Source organism: Capra hircus, chromosome 17 (genome assembly GCF_001704415.2).
Source record: "Capra hircus breed San Clemente chromosome 17, ASM170441v1, whole genome shotgun sequence".
In the NCBI taxonomy this organism is placed as follows: domain Eukaryota; kingdom Metazoa; phylum Chordata; class Mammalia; order Artiodactyla; family Bovidae; genus Capra; species Capra hircus.
In genome coordinates, this window is record NC_030824.1 from 5,035,917 (window position 1) to 5,055,771 (window position 19,855).

The 19,855-nt window shown below is 49.6% G+C and overlaps 1 protein-coding gene across 1 annotated transcript in view; it reads right to left on the reverse strand.

Annotated features, from left to right (window-relative positions):
• SEZ6L (seizure related 6 homolog like) overlaps positions 1-19,855 on the reverse strand; it is a 74,031-nt gene that overhangs the window by 19,605 nt on the left and 34,571 nt on the right. Inside the window, 3 exon segments of the mRNA XM_018061199.1 lie at positions 4,415-4,606; positions 4,923-5,117; positions 10,024-10,220. Coding sequence (XP_017916688.1) covers positions 4,415-4,606; positions 4,923-5,117; positions 10,024-10,220 — 584 coding nt within the window.

Sequence of the window (19,855 nt, forward strand, 5' to 3'; positions counted from 1 at the left end):
TTGCTCTGCTAAAAATCAAGGGCTGTGACAAAATCAAGGTGGAACAGGGGATGCAGGTGGCAGAGCCCAGCCTGATGCTAAAAGGCTGAGACGTTTGGGAGAACCCAAAAGGCACATACATCCCCACAGTAGTAATTGTGTTATTAATTATAGATAAGTATTATTTAAGAATGAAATAAAATACAATCCTTTCTCTGAATTCATGGGCATTACTTTTTCAAGCAACTACCAAGTTGTCAGGATATAGCTACTTATTAAGCGGTTTGGACCTAACTGGTTAATAAGTATAACTGCTAAGTGTTCTAGCCTGGGAAATCTATGAAACAGTCCTGGCATTCTAGAGATTCTGTGAGTTGAGAAAGTTTGGGGGCCTCTGTGTCAGCATCTGCTTGCATATAAGAGGACTCGTTCAATGGCTGAGCTACATCCAATAACCCTGCCTGGTAGGAAGTAGTAATCCCCTTCTCACAGATGAGGGACCAAGGCCCAGGTCCCCTACTTGCCCAAGGTCACCCAGCAGAGCCGGGGATGGGTCTGATGGCAAACCCGACTCTTCCTTCTCTCCTGATCTGTCTCTTCTTCAAGTGGCCTGGGATAAAGGAACCAAGAGTGAGAAGACATGGCTTTGAGTCCCAGCCTGACCAAATTATGGCGTTGGCAAGTGACTGTGAACAGAGGCTGCGGACATCCCGAGCTTATACAACTTGCCGTCTGCTTCCTGATTCTCTTGGTGGAAGATCTTGGTCAACAGCAGCGCCCCGGAGCTCCGCCGAGGAGCTATGACTGCAGAGAGGTGAGGCGGGAAGATGATGCTTTGGGGGTTAATCAGGCTTGAGCTGGAATCCTGAGTGCCTCCCTTGCCTGCTGTGTGACTTTAGGAAAGGTGCTCACCCTCTCTGGGCCTTCTCGGCCTGCTTTCCAGTGGACACACACAGCTCATGCAGTTTTGTGAGTTAAACGTGTGAATGCTGGGGAAGGGCTGGGCACAGCCACAGTGCCCATCAAACTGGGGCTGTTTCCTTGGCTCAGTGGAGGAAACCGCTTAGGGCTGCTTTAGGTTCAAGAACCTCATCCTCATCGTGGAATCGGGATGCAGCCTCCCCCTCACTCTGGGCACCTCGCTGCTAGACTCTGACCATCCTCCCATCTCACGTGTCATCTCCTGTCGGCCTCGCTGGGCCTGGAACGATGCTGGAACCCCACGCCAGGTTCTTCCGGCGTCTAGGAGGAGGACGGCGTGTCTCCTGACACCCAGCTTGACTCGTGAACTCATTAGCACGGGTGTCAGGGACGCCTTCTCACCAGAGCACTGCGGATCCCGGGAAAGGGGGCTGCTTTCTGGGGGGGGCAGGGGGCTGCTTTCTGGGAAGCCCAGCAGCTGCTGCAGCCCGGAGGGCTTTGAAGACTGTGCCTGATGAGTAAAGGGCCTTTCCTTTCTTTTTAAAAAATATCTCCAGCCTTCAGTATTTTTAAATCAGCATCTATTTTTAGCTTTTCATCTGTAGGTCTCAGCAGCTTGCATGACTCAAGATGCTTTCCACCACCCCCTCCCACATTGGGTGCGGTTCACCTTCGGGGCTTCCCTGGCGGCTCAGCAGTAAAGAATCCGCCTGCTAATGCCGGAGGCCTGGGTTCACTTCCTGGGTCAGGAAGATCCCCTGGAGAAGGGAATGGCAATCCACTCCAGTATTCTTGCCTGGAGAGAATCCCATGGACAGAGGAGCCTGGAGGGCTACATCCATAGGTTTGCAAAGAGTCAGACACGACTGAGCATCTTTCACTCACTCACAGTCACTGGGGGGGCATGAGATCTGTATTTGCTTCCTGGGCGGCTGTAACGAAGGTCACTAACCAGGGGGCTTAGGACAAAAGTCACTCCTTGTCTCCTAGCTCTGGAGGCGAGAAGCCTGAAGTCAAGAAGGCAGCAGGGTCCTGCTCCCTCCAAAAGCTCCAAAGGTGGGTGCTTCCCTGCCTCTCCCCAGCTTCTGGTGTTTGTGGCTGTTCCTGGCACCCTCGACTCACACGTGCGAAACTCCCATCTCTGCTTCTGTCATCACGGGATGCTCTCCCAGCATCTCCGTCTCCATCTCAGACCAAAATCTCCACTTTACTACAACACTTGCTTTTATCGTGGTTGTCTGGACCCGAACCCACAGTAGTCTCCAAGGTCTGCCTGTATCTGTTTATCCAATGGAGGAGGACAAGGATTTTCTGGCTTTCCAATTGTCCTCCGACGGCGACGGCTTTTACCCGTCTGAATGGCAGCACTGCTTGTTTGCGTGGCATGAAAAAAGTCCATGAAGCCTGTTTGGAAGATTCGTGAGAAGTGATAAAATATAGCCGCTGGAGGGAAAGCCATATCCGTAAGCTCGTTGCATCAGATGTAGATGAAGTGAAGCGAAAGTCGCTCAGTCGTGTCTGACTCTTTGTGATCCCATGGACTATGCAGTCGTGGAATTCTCGAGGCCAGAATACTGGAGTGGGTAGCCTTTCCCTTCTCCAGGCGATCTTCCCAACCCAGGGATTGAACCCACGTCTCCCGCATGGCAGGCAGATTCTTCACCAGCTGAGCCACCAGGGAAGCCCCCAGAAGTAGGTGAGTTTCCAGTAAACATGAATAATCAACATGTGCCTTCTTGTTGTTCTGACTCTGGATTCTCCGGTACTACCGGAGGCCTCAGTGTGGCTCTGGGAGCTTGGGCTGGCTGTGGGTTTGCTAGAAACACGCACACGCAAGACAGCACGCAAACAGCAGTGTCGCCGACGCCTCTGAACCCCGGACGGTGCGTGAGGCTGTGAGCCTTCTGCAGAGCCTCAGGCTGTCCTTAAGCAATGGGTCCCATACCTCTCAGCACATCAGAATCCCTGGGGAGCTTCTGAAACTCAGGCTACACGCCAGACCTGCGGCATCCGGATCTCCAGGGAGTTTTCAGACATTCTAGACGATTCCCATGCGCTCCTGAGGCTGAGACCTCCAGACCCCTGCTCTCCACCTCCTTTGCCTGGTGAGGATATGGTGTTATCCTTCCATTCTCAGAGTGACCTTAGGAGCCTTTTTGGAGTTTTTATGGTAGAGAAACCCCCCAAAGAGTTTTTTTTTTAACGCCAAACATTTGTTTTGATGGCTCCGTAGAGGAGGCCAAAGAGTTTAAATCCACTCTATTCACTGCCCTGTGGGCTGCTTGACTTTAAGCACGCAGGGTCAGGCCGGTCTGGGTTTGCCTCTGGCCTCCTGCATGACTAACTAGGCTGTGTGAGCTGGGGCAACGATTTCACCTCTCTGAACCTGAGCATCCTCTTCAGAAGACGGAGATGGTACTGCTGTGCTCACAGGGCGACTAGAGGAGGAAGAGGGGGAATTCTGGGAAAGGACTCAACCAGTGTGTGTGTGTGTGTGTGTGTGTGTGTGTGTGTGTTAGTCGCTCAGTTGTGTCAGGCTCTTTGGGACTCCATGGGCTGTAGTGTGTGTGTGTGTGTAGGTCTCTGTGTATGTGTGTGTCTGTGTATGTATGTGTGTCTGTGTGTGTGTGTCTGTGTGTGTGTGTGTCTGTGTGTGTGTGTCTGTGTGTATGTATGTCTGTGTGTGTTTGCGTGTGTGTGTGTAGGTCTGTGTGTGTGTGTGTGTGTAGGTTTCTGTGTGTGTGTGTAGGTGTGTGTGTGTGTGTCTATGTGTGTGTCTATGTGTGTGTGTGTCTATGTGTGTGTGTAGGTCTGTGTGTGTGTGTGTGTGTGTGTGTAGGTGTGTGTGTGTGTGTCTATGTGTGTGTGTAGGTGTGTGTCTATGTGTGTGTGTAGGTCTGTGTGTGTGTGTGTGTGTGTGTGTGTGTGTGTGTGTAGGTCTGTGTGTGTGTACGTATATGTTAGCTGCTCAGTCATGTCAGGCTCTTTGGGACTCCATGGGCTGTAGTGTGTGTGTGTGTGTAGGTCTCTGTGTGTGTGTGTCTGTGTGTGTGTGTATATGTGTCTGTGTGTGTGTGCGTCTGTGTGTGTGTTAGTCGCTCAGCTGTGTCCTTGGGACTCCATGGACTATAGCCCGCCAGGCTCCTCTGTCCACGGAATTCTCCAGGTAAGAATAATGGAGTGGGTTGCCATTCCTTTCTCAGGGGATCTTCCAGAACCCGGGACCGAACCAGGGTCTCCTGCATTGCAGGCAGACTCAGCACAGTGCCTGATAAACTCACTGTAAATCTTAACCATGTGCTGACGTTTACCATAAATGTTGGAGTAGCGGCACCCTCAATCCTGTGAGCTGTGGTCATAGGACGGTAATCATAGGTCATAGGTCATAATCATAATAAATGCTCCCAACAGTGGGTACTGCCTCCTCACAGCCCAGCCCTCCACCAGTAGGAAAAGGCAGCCAGCCCTCCCGGCGGAGTCCCCCAGGGGGCTCCAGTCAGTGCAGGGGACTCACAGACACAGTGGGGCAGGCGAGAGGTCCAGATGGGGCTGCCGGTCTCACGGCTGTAGCAGGTCAGGAGGGAGCTCCCTTCCAGCACGAAGCCCGGGTTGCAGGTGTACTGGATGGTGGTGCCCACCAGCAGCACGGGGTCCGAAATCAAGCGGGTCGAGTGGTCCACTTCCCCGGGGTCGGTGCAGTACATGACTGTGCAAGACAGATCAGACCAGGCGGGCGTTAGGACCGCACGACCATCGGTGTGCTGAGAACTACAGAACGGTCTAGAACACTCCCCCACTTAGTCTTCTCCTCCTTTGAAAGACAATGCATGTGGCTGGGGAACAGGCCAGGACAAAAGAGACTTGATTTTAATTTCGCTTTCAAGAATTGGCGCCCCGAGAAATGTTTGCGTCAGGGTGCGAGGACCAGTATACAAGGTTGCACACCGCACCTAAGGGTATTTGTAATGGAGGGATTTACGGTCTGCTGACCTAAAGGAAACAAAACCCAGGATGGCTCTTACTTTTCTCGCAGAATGGGGGGTCGCTGCTCCAGCTGAGGTCCCACTGGCAGGTGAGGGTATCACTCCCCACGATGTCGTAGCCGGGGTCACACTGGTAGGTGATCCGGGCCCCCCTCACGAGCTCCGTGTGAGAAGTGGTTTTCCAGCCGTTCTGGATCTCGGGCAAATCAGAGCAGGAGTCGTTCCTTGACACCTCTTTAAAATAAAAATGTCGTCCTTAGATGGGAAGGTGGCCTCTCTGTTGGGGGTTTGTTTTATGAATGTCAGAGGGAAGAGCAAATAGAAGATGAGGAAGCCTCTGGAAGTAAGCAATACAACTTCTGAAACCTGGCAGGAACTCTTAACCTGCAGGAAGTCTTCTAGAGGGGGCTTTTACAATGACTTCTTCCCACTGTGGATGTGTGACCTCCGGCCCCAGTCAAGCCGTCGGATGACGGCAGCTCCAGCTGACACCCTGACCACAGCCTCACGAGAGATCCCAACTCAAGGCCATTCAGTGTGAGCTCCTCAACTCTCGACTCACAGGAACTGTGAGGCAGTAAGCGCTTATGGCTAATTCGGGCACGGGGAGTCCTTTGTTACATAGCAGTAGGTTGCTCCTGTCCTCAGCCTTGAGCTTCCCAGGCGGCTCAGTGGTAAAGAATCCGTCTGCCAACGCAGGAGACACAGGTTCCATCCTGGGGTTGGGAAGACGCCCTGGAGAAGGAAATGGCAGCCCACTCCAAAATTCTTGCCTGGGAAATCCCATGGACAGAGGAGCCTGGTGGGCTACAGTTCACAGGATCACAATAGTCGGACATGACTAAGCGTGCATACATGCCCATAGCCTCAACCTTGTCCTAAGAAACGTCCATAGATCTATGGGCTTGATGGATTAGTCATATACATTTTTTGTACTGCAGATTGAGACAAACATATAACTATTAAGATAGAAATAACTATTGGTTGCATTCTTCAAATCCCATTGCCTGCCATCAGTGAACATTAACCACACTCCAGAAAATGCTACACACAGCTTATCATCACAGAGTCTTCCTCCAGAGTAACTCTGATTTCCTCCTGCCAACCTTCGTTACTAAGGTAGCAGTCCAAAGCCCACTACTATGACTCCCGCTTCAGAGTGCCCACTGCATAGATTTTGAGACAAGAGCTAATTACACCATATAATTAATTTGCGGCTCTTCTGTGCTTCTAGGGGAAGCAAAGCACCTCCTCTGTCTGCGGGAAAGTCATTCTGAGAAACAAGCAATGGTTTTTCCCCGGGATTTCATCATGATTTTATTTGAGGGAAGGAGATCTCCTGGGTGTCTGTGAGAAGGAGGGGAGCGGGAAACGGCTTCTAGAATTGCCTGGTGGGGAGCAGAAGCCTCTATTTTTAGGCCTTTGAAAAATCAGCCAAGCCCTGGATTTGGGACACAGCTGCAAAAGCTCAGACTCTGGATGAAAGAGGAGAAATGGGGGCAAAGACGGAATCTGCGGTCTGTCTCGTGCCAAGAGTTTTGAGACTGGGAACGATTTGCTTGCCTGACTTATTTTTTTGCATCTTTTTTTAAAAAAAATATTTATACTTTAATTAGAGTACAATTGCTTGGCAATGTCATGTTAGTTTCTGCTGTACAACAGCGTGATCAGCTATACGCACACATATACCCCTTCCCTCAAGCGCCTCCCTCGCGCTCCCCTCCCGCCCCTCTAGGCTGTCACCGAGCGGAGCTCCCTGAGCTAGACGGCAGCTTCCCACTAGCTGTCTATTTCACTCAGTGCTACTCGCTCCATCCGTCCCTCCCTCTCCTGCCCCAATGTGTTCACGTATCTGCTCTCTACGTCTGCATGTCTGCTCCTGCCTGTGAATAGTTTCATCAGCGCCTTTCTTCTAGATTCCATGTATGTGTGTGACTTTCCAATGAGCCGGCACGACTACACATTTCCATAGGGCCTCCCGTCTCCTCCGGGGCACTCATCATGTTTGCCATTACTCAGCGCTGCCACCATGCCCTAGGGCCTTGGCTCAAAGTGTGGCCCCACGGTCCACTAACTGGGTGGCTTTGGCCCAGTCACGTAACCTTCTGTACTTCAGTTTCAGATTCAGGAGACCCCCTCTGGAGACCCTGCTTCAGGAATCTACATGTTCACCAAACGTCCTGGGGGAAGGTCCTGGCATGATCTGTTCCTATGAAACTTTGTTAACTTTGCTAAACTTGCCTAGGAGTCACGTAACTTCCCTTCTAATTTTCTGTTGTTATCGTTCGTTTTTTAGAAGCTGTGTGATGCCTGTCACGTCAATAAATATCTCTGAGCCTCACTGTCCTCAGTCATAGAGTGGAGACGAGAATCATGACCCTGACTATCCCTAGAGGCAAGGTGGAAACTAATTAATGTGCAGGGCACGAAAATAACACTAATATGAGACATATGGATTCAGTGATTTGTTTTGACTAAGATGTGAGTGCCTACCATGGGGCAGGCGCCAGGATTTAGGGATCTGAAGCCACAGCTCCATTTTCACGGTCAAGATCAGCACGATGGTCCAATTTTTGGCAAAATATGTATTGAGTACATGCCACCACTTCCCAGTCTTACACTAGCAGACATCACTAATCAATCACAGCAACTTCTTTCTTTGGGTCAAGCTGAAACCTCCCAATCCTTTTCCACACAACACTCCAGGGAGCCACAGTCATTTGATTGGAGCTGACCCACAATATGAAGCTTATTTATTATCCTGGGATTAGAGGAATAAACACACAAGTGACCAATATCTCTTTGCAAAACGCTGCTTACTCATCTCTGCTTTTTAATTCCCTTCCCTCCCATATGCTTGGCCGCAGACAATAGCAAAACATAAGAAGCAATGAGGAGACTGGGTCTTTGCCTCTGTCTGTGCAGAGAAGAATTATGGGAAGCAAGAACTATGTAGGTTCAGGGTTCCCATGGACAGTTCTGACAGCATCCAGGGAAGATAGGCCTTGGCTACCTTGCAGAGCTGGGGTCAGGCCTTGAGATCAGTCTAGGAGCTTCAGAATCCTCTAGATGACCAGAGAAACCCCCAACCCTCCCGTTGGACCCCTCTACTGGATGGGAGTTGCATCTATGTCTAGTTAAATCTAGACCCAGTGTAGCAAACACCTCTCCCGTGCCCATGACAGACATCACTAATCAATCATGGCACCCTTTTCCATTGACTTCAGACCTGGCTTCCTCTGAAGTCAACATGGTCTTCAGGCCAGGTAGTGATGAGCAATTGATTGACATCAAAATTAAATACAAGGCTTCCTCAGTGGTCCAGTGGTTGAGAATCCACCTTGTGACGCAGGGGACCCCAGTTTGATCCCTGGTCTGGAAGAGCCCACGTATCATGGAGCAACTGTGCCTGTGTGCCACAACTCCTGAAGTGGTAGAGTTAGAGGCCATGCTCTGCAATGAGAGAAGAGGCCCCAACAAGAAGCCTGCACCCTGCAATTAGGGAATAGCCTCTCTCGTAGCCACACCTAGAGAAAAGCCCATTTACAGCAACCAAGACCCAGCACAGCCAAAAAAAAAAACCTGTTAAAAAAATTAAATACAGAAATTAGCTATGTATTTCTTTAACAGAAATAAGAAAAAACGGAACTGTTCTCTCTTTTTGTGTTACCTATATGAGCCAGGCTGTGCACCCCAGGGAAGCACTTGCTGGAATCCTATGCTCATCAGGATATGGTCCTGCTATTGTCTGCTAATGGGACTCACTCTCCCATTTTTGCTAACTGGCTCAAGGGCAGGGAAAGAATTCTATTTGTTTCTGTATCCTGATGCCTCGCACAGGGCCTGGCAAACCAGACTCTCTGGAAACAGAGACAATGCATTTGAAGAAGAAATACAATAATACACATAATAGCGCTGGCCAGTTTCAAATCGTCACACGAATCTGAGTTTCTCGGCATCAATTAACAACAACACCTCCTCCTCAAGGTACTGCCAAACTGAACACTGGCCGGACTTTCTGGTCAGCCTCAGGCAGCCTTGGAGACAGTCAGATTTCCATCATCAAGCTGAATGCAATTTTGGAAGATTGACTTGGGTACCAGAGGAGACAAATGAGCTATGACCTCATCTTCCAGGAGGGAGGAAGGTGGGGAAGGAAGGTCTAAGGAGATGGATTGAGGCTGAGTCACCAGAAACTCTCCCTCCAAAGGCAGCTGACTCCGGAGGGCACCTGGCTGGGAAAGCCTCTGCCCAGGGCATTGGCCGGTAAAGAAGGCATGGAAAGTAGCAGCAATAACACTCTGAAATACTCAGCACTGCAATCAAGGGTAAAAAGGCCCCTGAGACACATAAAAAAGAGGACAGACACTTGTGATTGCTTTTCTGAGAGATGCATGCAGAGCAGGGAAGGGATGGGGAGTGTCCACCAGCTGGAAGTAAAAAGCAGGGGACCAAGAGGGCTATTTTGAGACATTATTCTGCCATCTTCTCTGTCTGCCAGCTGCCCAAATAAAGTCATATTCCCTGCCTCAACAACAACAACAACAAGCAAACAACACAAAACAAGTGCGAGGGACTTATTTTCAGACACAGGAAGCTCCTTAAGACAGCCAATGGCCAGGAAAGTAGCTGTATTCTGGAGGCCAGAGAAGGTACAAAGAGAACACTTCATTGGCTGAATATGGGCAAATCTTCAAGCCAATGGGAAGAACCAAAGACATGGTATCTTGTTCAGGCAAGATTACTGACTGGAGATGTATTATGGCCACAGGAGGAGTTAAGTTCCTGCAAAAATCTCCAGGTCAATAATGTGTTAAAGTCATAATCTACTAAGTCCTGGCATCAACCCCGTGGAAGAGGCATCACTATTTCCATTTTACAGATGACAACAAGGAGGCTCAGAGAGGTTAAGTGACTTGCCCAAGGTCATGCAGCCATTGATGACAGTACTGACCCGAATCTGGTCCTTCCAACTAGAGAGCCCACCTCTTAAAAAAATGAAAAAACAATGTATACTTCCTGTGCCAATATATTAAAAAAACTCACATAGTACAACACTCCCCAAAAGACACATCTAGAGGGAATGGTCTTGGCTTGCATCTAAACACAAAGACAAGTAGTAGCTGGCTGAAACACTTACCAATGTAGTTCATGATGAATCCCTGGCCCTTCCCAAAGATGAGCCCGGCAGGGTCCGAGTGGAATTGGATGGTTAGGTCCGGCGTGGACGAGTACAGCTTCTGGGGGCCGCTGTTTCCCAGGTACTGTCCCAAGATGTGGGGCATGACCTCGTCACCGTCGTAGATGGTCAGGATGTCACTATTGCTGAGGTTCAGGCTTGGGGGACAGAGAGAAGAGGAGGAGGTCTTGAGAAGCCAAGTTATAGGCATTCAATAAGACTATTATTTTTTTTTTCAGGCAGCACTCATTTTCTTGAGATATGCTATGTGGTCAGGGCCCAAGCTAAGAAGTGGTGGGGTGAGGGAGCCACAGGCTGAACCTGTAAATGGCACATGCTGGTCCTTCCTGCACGCAGGAATGGATCTGTGGGTGGACTGGGCTTTTGAAGACTCATTCATGAAAGGACCATTCCTGCCGAAAGGTCACCGCAGAGCCAAGCGCTGCAGAGCCAGTAGGATTGCCTTCGATACCCCCGTCATTAACAACCCTTCCCTGGGGGAAACAAGTGCTGGGCCCTGAGCCGCCTGCTGGGGGGTGCGACATGGGTCTTCCATTTTTCTCTGACGCAGAACAAGCTGACTGCTTGCTAATTATATCCTGCCTCCTCATATTAAGTGAAATGATCTTTCCACTTGTTATGTGGCAAATGCCTCAAAATCAGCCAGGTTATCTATTATGTTTAGAGGATGGGACCGCGGGTGGGGTGGAGAAAGACGAAAGATGCATGGAAGATGCTCCAACCTGCCATCACTATTCATAGCAGCATGGGATGACACACTTTTAAAGACCCAAACACAAGACGGTACGCTGATGAAGGAGAGTTAACAATCCAGGAAGCCCTTCAATAAGGCCCAGAAACCAGTGCTGTGGCAGGTGTGCTGGACAAAACTGATCTCTGATTGTAGGGACGCCAGATAATTCAGCTTTGGCTGCATCAATCAAGGCAGCCCCGACTGTGTCCCCACCTTTCCTTGTGTCCCCTCCCTAATATTTCCAAGCATTTACTACGTGTTAGGGCTTCCCAGGGGGCACGAGTGGTAAACAGCCTGCCCGCCAGTGCAGGGGATGCAAGAGACACGGGTTTGATCCCTGGAGGAGGGCATCGCAGCCCACTCTAGTATTCTTGCCAGGAGAATCCTATGGACAGAGGAGACTGGCGGGCTACAGTCCATGGAGGTCACACAGAGTCAGACACAATTGGAGCAACTTAGCATGCACGCAGCATGTGCCAGGCACTGTGCTGTGCTCAGAAGACAGGAGGAGTCACAGAGCAGTGGTCTGTTCAGACTAGAAAGCCAGGCACTGTGGCAGGAGTTAGCATCATAAGTGCAGAGAAGGGAGTCTAACGCAGACGGGGGGGTGGGGGTGGGCAGCATGGAAGCCTCCCTGGAGGAGGTGGTACTTGCTTGGGACCCTCAAGAAAGAGAAGGGGACCACAAGGCAGGCATGCAGGAGAGGCAGAGAGGGCAGTGCCTGAGGCAGAGGGAGGAAGGGAGAAGGGTCACGACTCCCGAAGGGACACACCTGGCGGTCCCTGTGCCCAGTTTTGGGAACAGACGTGGGAATGGAGACTAGACCACGAAGGATTTAGAGAGCCAAGTTTAGGTCACCTGGCGTCACCTTGCAGGGGATGGAAGACATGAAAGGACATTAAACAGGAGCATCCTAACGGACCAATTCACTGCCAGAGGAGAGGCGTTCCAGGAAACGGCCTTCAGTGAAGTTCTGGGAACTGATGCGGAATGATGACAGCCTCCCCCGCAACCCCCCCACCACAAGCTTCATCCAATGCCCGAGGGCAGTGTTTGCGGCCACTCTGGGAGTAGGGAGGAGATAAGAAAACTACCCATGGTGGTGCTTCAAGGGGTAAGCACAAAGCAACACAAACACAAACACAAACACAAGGCCCGCTGCTGAAGGTCGGCTTCCAGCAGGCAGGGGATGTGCTTTATCCACCACGATTCCTCACATCTGGTTGTTTCAACGAGTGGCTTAGGGAGATTCTAATTGCCCCCACACCCTCTCTCAGCTTCCCCTGCACCACTCCCCAGAATATCCTCTCCTGAAAAAGAGTTCTGCGCTTGCTTTGCACACAGGGCTTTAAGACTAAGCTCCCAGACTCTGCCTGTCCCCTGCCAGTTTCCAACTAGACGACAGCCTCTAAACCTCTAGTACATTGACATTCTGGAGTCACTACCTTCTTCTGCATACAGTAGGTGCTCAGTAGATGCTTTGCTATGAGAGAGCCTGCCGGAGAGTCTATTTGGCAACAGAAATAGTAGGGTTAATGTCAGGTTTTGAACTATGGAAGAGCCTCTTAACTCTAAGTACCATGAAAACATCAATGGCTCACGAAAGCGCTGGGTCAGGCCGGTATGAAACCCAGCAGAGTGGAGATGTTTATTCCATAAGCCGACTTCACAGCCAATTCGCTGGTAACAGTGGTTTGCAGACAGCGCATGACTTCGCTTTACGCTATCATTCATTTCAATGATCTCAGTGCAGAAGAAGCATCTTCTAGGGTGCAAACACCTCTCATTCGAAAACCCAAGAGCAACTGCCTGTTCTTTCTAAAATAGGAAGGAACAGTGCTCTGAGAAGAGCACACAGCCTTGGGAGCCAGGAAGGTCTGGTTTGATTCCTGTTTTGACACTTTGATGGAGGGCGTGTGGTTTTTCTGAAGTTCCTTGCCTATGAATTGGGCTTACCATTTCCAGTCTATGTCATGGGCTTTCAGAGTGAAGTAAGGGATACGAGAGATCTGGGATCAGATTCTAGGTTCACTGATAGCACCTGAGCAAAGTCTGTTCATTTGAATGTTATGTCATGTTGTGATGTATTATGGGCATCATCACCACCACGATCATCATCACCATCACCAACACCACCACAACCATTATCATTACCATCAACATCAACAACATCAACACCACCATCAACACCACCATCAACACCATCATGACCACCATCAACACCACCACCACCATTATCATTACCATCAACATCAACAACATCATCAACACCACCATCAACACCATCATGACCACCATCAACACCACCACCATCTCAATCCCCCCTTTGATGCTTACCAAGAAAACAGTAATGACAAAAATCAGCCTGGAGCTGCCTGCCTCCCTGGGGGCGGAACAAAGGAAGAAAGGGGAGGTACTGGGAGTGAGCCGCCCATCACTGGCAAGAACAGAGATGTTTCCCAGGTCTGGATGTGAACCCTGATGAAAGCAGCCCCTGTGCGTCTCCTCAAAAATGGTCCCACCCTGAAAGGGCAATAGAATCCAGCAGAGGGCAAGGTCCAGACCATCCAGGCTCTGCCAATATCAAGTATACCCCGTAAGGGCGAGGAAAAAAGAGTAGCACTCTATCCCTTCCATAATGTAACAGGGTGGTGACATTTGGCTCTCCTGTGAGAAAGCAGCAGCCCAGAGCCCCTTTCTCATTGCAGAATTCCCAGCCCAAGAAGCCCTGTAGAGGGAGGGGTGAGCTTTTACAACAAATAATGTTTACAGCTATATGATTATTAGACTCAGCTACACTTGTTGTGACCAGAAAGCCGATGAAAACAAAGCTTTCAACCACAGAAGCGAAACAGTGGAGAAGGCGCATGGAGGAGAGCGGGAGAAAGAACGGAGGTACTCTCTCCTGCGTCCTTCTTGCTCAGGCGCTCAGTCGTGTCCGACTCTCTGCGACCCCGCGGACTGCAGCACGCCAGGCTTCCCTGTCCTTCTGGATCCAGCTTTGAGAGGCTGGTTCCAATGATATACACAAATGCTGGTAACTGATTTTCCCTCTTGATCCAAAGACGAGCCTGTGCTTTTGCTTGCCTATTCAGCTGTGTTTGATACACTGACTTCATCCAGGGCCCCTGCCGCTGGGCCACCCCCCAGCAATCGAGAGGAAAACGCAGAGACTTAACGGCGGGCAGATTGGCCACAGGGCAGAGCAGGGCTTTCAGCAGGGGATAGAAGAGAGATGTCAGCTAGATACAATCTGAGGAGGCGCCGAGAAATCAGGATGTCAGTTTGACTCCAGCGCCAACGGGAGATGGAGAGGTGCTGGCAGGCCAGGTGGGTTTGATCTGACTGGAATCGGGTGTAGCAGGTCCCCCGCAGGGAGGATTCCACGGGAAGACAGAGCTCCCCACGGCCAGCCCCCGCCTGCACCAGCCCCGCTTACGTGTCAGAGGGAAAGGCTTTCCTTGGGCACAGGGGTTTTGAGCTCCTGCCAGAAGATCGCAGCCTCTGAGTCTCCTTCGACACGACAAGCCATCTCTTTCTCCTTAGTCTCTGCCATTGGCTTTTCTCCACCTTTCAGCTGGCTTGTGGGGCGATCTGAAGGCTTACTGACTCCGTCCTTCCCTGGCTCCCACCCCTCTGCCAGCAGCGGTCAGGTAAATCCTCCCCAAACACACACCTGGACGCCTTCCCTCAACAGTTCAACAGAGGAGCAAACGAGGTCTATTCGCCCAATGGAATCTTATTCAACCATGAAAAGTGTCTGGGGACAGGACCTCACTTAGCATTTAAGTAACGCTACCGGCTCAGTATTACCCATTCAAACAGCAACCCCACAAGCTAAGACGTATTACCATTTCCTCACAGAGAAGGAAACTGAAGGTCAGCCAGGAGAAGTCATCTGCCCAAGGTCACATATGAATCAGACCTTGGATCAAACCTAGGTCTGTCAGAGCCCAAGATACGAACCAATGTTTCATACAACATCCCATGAAAGTCCCACACAGACGTGCCCCCAAAGTGTACCCAGACAAGGACCTATTGTATAGCATGGGGAATTATATTCAATATTTTGCAATAATCTATAAGGGAAAAGAATCTGAAAAAACACGTATAACTGAATCAACTTGCTGTATGTCTGAAACACATACAACACTAATTCAACAACACTTCAATAAAAGCAAGAAAGAAAAAGTATGCTCAGGTTCTGTCTTATCTCAGAAAATGCAAATTAACAGTTACAAGTAAAACCTGCAGAATGAGGAAGCCTTGTTTCACTGTTCCCCTGCATCCCAATATGCCTTTGGTTCATATGATGTCATCACTAGAGTTCATTTGAATATTTCTTCTTTCTACAGACTCCTCATGTTAAAAATATTTCGTCTCCTAAACATTTTACATTTTTTGGTCACAAATTTGTTTCATCTTGTTGCTGATGGAGTTTAACAGAGTTTGTGATAAAGTCAGTGTTAAACTGATTACTTGGTCTGGGTGGTTTTATTTTAGTAGAATGAGATTTGTTACAGTTTTGCAAATATTTTGAGAGTCTGGAAAAGATGCTTAAGAAACGGATATAGCGTTTGCCTCGATGGAGGGGGCTGTTTGCTGGGGAAGGGCGGGAAACTTGACTTTCATAGTAGACCCTTCTGTACCTTTGGGGTTTGAATCATGTGGGTATTTTACCTCTTTACAAAGGATAAAAACAGCCCGAGGGACCCTCATCATAGCTTCCACAAGGGTCTAGAGAGCCAAAGTTGAATCTGACATATATTAGCAAGTGTACTTCCTCTTGACCAGCAGAGGGCAGTGTGCACTTAAGCGAGACACAGGCATCTCTTTCCTCTGCAGGGCAACCCCATCTCCCCATCCTCACTCCAACAAACCAGGACCCTGCAAGAGGGGAGAAGGTGGTAGGTGAGCTTTGAAACTGCTGAGCTGTAGTTAATATTCCATAGAAGGCGCAGAAAGAAATGATGAGCAAGCCACCTTGCGTTTCTTATTCCTTTCCTAACAAACACCTGACCTTTGCTTAGCAATCTCTCCTTTAAAAGCCTCTCCTGAGTAGTATTCACAAGACGATTTGCGGTAGACAAACATCTTTGGAAATGTCTAATGGTTATGTATTTATTTAAATGTGAATTAGAAAAATATATAAATATACAGTTTGCACATCAAATTTCTCATTTCATGGACATTATCTTGCTTAGAGGAAGCCAAGTGAAAAAGGCAGGCCAATTTAAGGAGGGAAATAAAAAGCAGCTGGTAATAGAATTGGACTGTGGAAATAGCAAAAATTAGCCCACAGAATTCCACTAAGTTTTTCAGCCTTCCAAGACTTCCACGGGGTCCATGGGGCGGGGCAGGGGTGGGCAGCCCACCTCTTCTGTCTCAAACATCTTTGGACACCAGATCCTTTGCAGCCTCAAGACCTGCCTTAGCCAGGCTGGTCCTCTAATCTGGAATGCCTCTCCTCTCTGCCTGACGTCATTTTATAGGTCCGTCTGCACTTCCTACACCCTCCTGCATTTATGGCCCTATGATAGCTAGCCAAGGCTTTCAGAAGGCTTCCTCAGAGCCAGGAGCTGTTCTTAGCACTTCACACGCACCCCTTCGTTTTATCCTCAGGTGAACTCTCCAAGAAGCATTATTCTTACCCATTTCACAGATAAGCAAACTGAGGCACCCAGAGGTGAAGAAACACGCTAAAGCTCACACAGCTGGTCATACGGGAGAGCCGTGTGGTTAGAAGGCGTGATTCTAGCACTGAACCATGGGACTCCACCTGCCTATGTTAGTTCTCATGACAGGCTGTGAGCTCCCTGAAGGGACATGCCCAAACTCAGGGCTTCACAAAGGTGAAATAAATGCCATGTATACAGATGAATGATGGAGAATTTATTTCTGCTTTTTTCAGGTGAGCAAACTGAAGCTCAGAGGGATTCAATGACTTTCTCAAGAAAACACCACCTTGCAATCAAGTCAGGACCTCCACCGGACTACAGAGATGGGTGATCAAATATACCGTTGACTTTAAATAAGGGAAGAAAGAGGAGCAGAACCCAGAAACGCAGTTGTAAGTGCAATACAACTTTTATAAAACACATATATTTTTTCTGAAGGCCTTAAGAAAAAGACTTGTTTAGAGTTCTTTTGTATCCATTCTCTCTTCATATCCCCTCAGCCACATGGTGAGGAGACCCAAGAAAATGAAGTCCCATTTCACAGAGGAGAAAACTGAGCCCACAAAGGCCCGGATCCCAAGGCCTCGGCTCCTTCACGAAGCCACACGGCCGGTGCCAGGCGCTCTCTGGCACCGTGGAATTGCTGAGGGACCCTTTGGCCCAGGGCTAATTTGGTTTCAATTTAATTTGATAAAATAGCAGGTGGGACAAGAAACCATGTTACCTCTGGGGAGGGCAGAGAAAACCAATCTCTCTGGCTCCCTAAAAAGACCCATTAAAGCATAAAAAGTGAACAGTTTTCTCATTTCCTTCTCTGTCCTTCCCCATTTCTCTGCTTTCTTTCCTTCCTTTCTCTTCCAGATGCTCACCAAGAGCATGTCTGTGTAGGGCTCAGACCCAGCCTTCACCCAGTCCCGGCTACACAACAGAATCTCTGGGGAGATTTAAAAACTCCCGATGATGTCCAGGCTGCACCCCAGGTCAACGGGACCCTCAGCATCTCGGGGCGCAGGTCCCGGGCATCAGTGCCACTGAAGTTCCTCAGGAGGCTGTGCTGGCAGCCGGGACTGACAGCTGCTGCCCTGGAGGTTTCGATGCGGGTGAGACCCCACCTCTGTTCTGCCTCTCTTTCCTCCTTTTCCTCCACTTTTCTCTCTGCCTTGACCAATTCCCCCTCGGATCTCCAATGAGAAGGAGAAGAAAGACACCCCCCGCCTCACTGAACGTGCCTTTCCTCTGGGACCACCCCACGGGCTGACCTGCCACATCCCTGGGCTGAGCCGATTCACAACACGGCAGGCAAGGCTTTGGCAAGATCAACAACAAGGCACACCACTCCCAGCGCTGCGGACCAGCGGCAAAGCCCACACTTCTCAGCTGCCTTGCTGGGAAAGCAGAGAGAAATCAGTCTGTAACCACCTGGCGTTTTTTGCTCCATCTTGAGAGGCAGTGTGAAGAGAATGAACTCTGGGTTCAAGTCCTCAGTGTGCTGGTTTCTAGCTAGGCAACCTTGAGAAAGTGACTTAATCTCACTGATCCTCAGTGTCCTCACCTGTAAAATGGGGATAATATTGTTGAAAGCTGTAAACATTATAATCAATGCCAGGAATTCAATTAACAGAGCATGTTTCTTTTTGTCTGTGAAAAAAATATATTCATAATGAATTATACAGCCTGCTAAGGGGAGAGGGTTGTGGTGTCAGGAGATATCATTGAGAGCCCCCCTCCCCCGTTGCTTCTTTGCTTTGTGACTATGGACAAGGCACTTGCCCAGCCCGGGCCTCAGTTTCTCTATATGAAAATCTCAGAAAGCATCAATTGTAAAAAAAAAAAAAAAAAAAGGCAAGAAAGTGTGGCCACTGTTAAGTAGCCACAATTTCCTTCTGCTTCCTGCTTTCCTTCTCCCTAGGAGGTCGGGGCCCCATCTTCCCTGCCCTCTCCATCACTAGCAGGTAAGGGATGGGGTTGAGAACTCAGGGATTCAGATACAGGCTGGTGAAGCTTGGGACTCCCACACCCAGGGGCGGCCAGAGGCGGCCTTGCGGCCCTTCTCAGACCTTCCTGTGTACAGATGCCCACATCGCTCCCTCTTCCGGGACAGGAGTTTCTCCACATTTATATAGTTAGTGGGGGGGACCAGAGGCCTTCTTCATTTTAGGACCTCTGAGTCAGGGTAAAAGAGCTGAAATTGAGAGAGTGTAATTAAAGCATAAGTTAGAGTTTAATTACGGGTGGGTTGGGACTTGTGGTGTGTGTGTTGTGTGTTCTGTGTGTGTAGTGTGTGTGTGTGTGTGTGGTGTCTGTGTAGTGTGTGTGTTGTGTTGTGTGTGTGTAGTGAGTGTAGTGTGTGTGTGTAGTGTGTGTGGGGTATGTGTGTAGTGTGTGTGGTGTGTAGTGTGTGTGGTGTCTGTGTAGTGTGTGTGTTCTGTTGTGTGTGTGTGGTGTTTGTGTAGTGTGTGTGGTGTCGTGTGTGTGGTGTGTGTGTAGTGTGTATGGGGTATGTGTGTAGTGTGTGGGGTGTGTTGTGTGTATTGTGTGTGTAGTGGGTGTGGTGTCTGTGTAGTGTGTGTGTTGTGTGGTGTGTGTGTGGTGTGTGTGGGGTATGTGTGTAGTGTGTGTGGTGTGGGGTGTGTGTGGTGTGTGTGTGGTGTGTGTGGGGTATGTGTGTAGTGTGTGTGTTGTGTGTGTAGTGTGTTGTGTTGTGTGTTGTGTGTATTGTGTGTGTAGTGGGTGTGGTGTCTGTGTAGTGTGTGTGTGGTGTGGGGTGTGTGTGTGTGTGTGGTGTGTGTGTATAGTGTGTGTGGGGTATGTGTGTAGTGTGTGTGGTGTGGGGTGTGTAGTGTGTGTGTTGTGTGTGGTGTGTGTTGTGTTGTGTGTTGTGTGTGTAGTGTGTGTGGTGTGCTGTATGTGGTGTGTGTGTAGTGTGTGTGGGGTATGTGTGTAGTGTGTGTGTGTGGTGTGTGTGTGGTGTGTGTGTGGTGTGTGTGGGGTATGTGTGTAGTGTGTGTGGTGTGGGGGTGTGTGTGGTGTGTGTGGTGTGGGGTGTGGTGTGTGGTGTGTGTGTGTGTGTGTGGTGTGTGTGGGGTATGTGTGTGTGGTGTGTGGTGTGGGGTGTGTGTGGTGTGTGTGTGGTGTGTGTGGGGTATGTGTGTAGTGTGTGTGGTGTGGGGTGTGTGTGTGTGTGTGTGGTGTGTGTGTGTATGTGTGTGTGGGGTATGTGTGTAGTGTGTGTGTTGTGTGTGTAGTGTGTTGTGTTGTGTGTTGTGTGTGTAGTGTGTGTGGTGTGCTGTATGTGGTGTGTGTGTAGTGTGTGTGGGGTACGTGTGTAGTGTCTGTGGTGTCTGTGTCGTGTTGTGTGTTG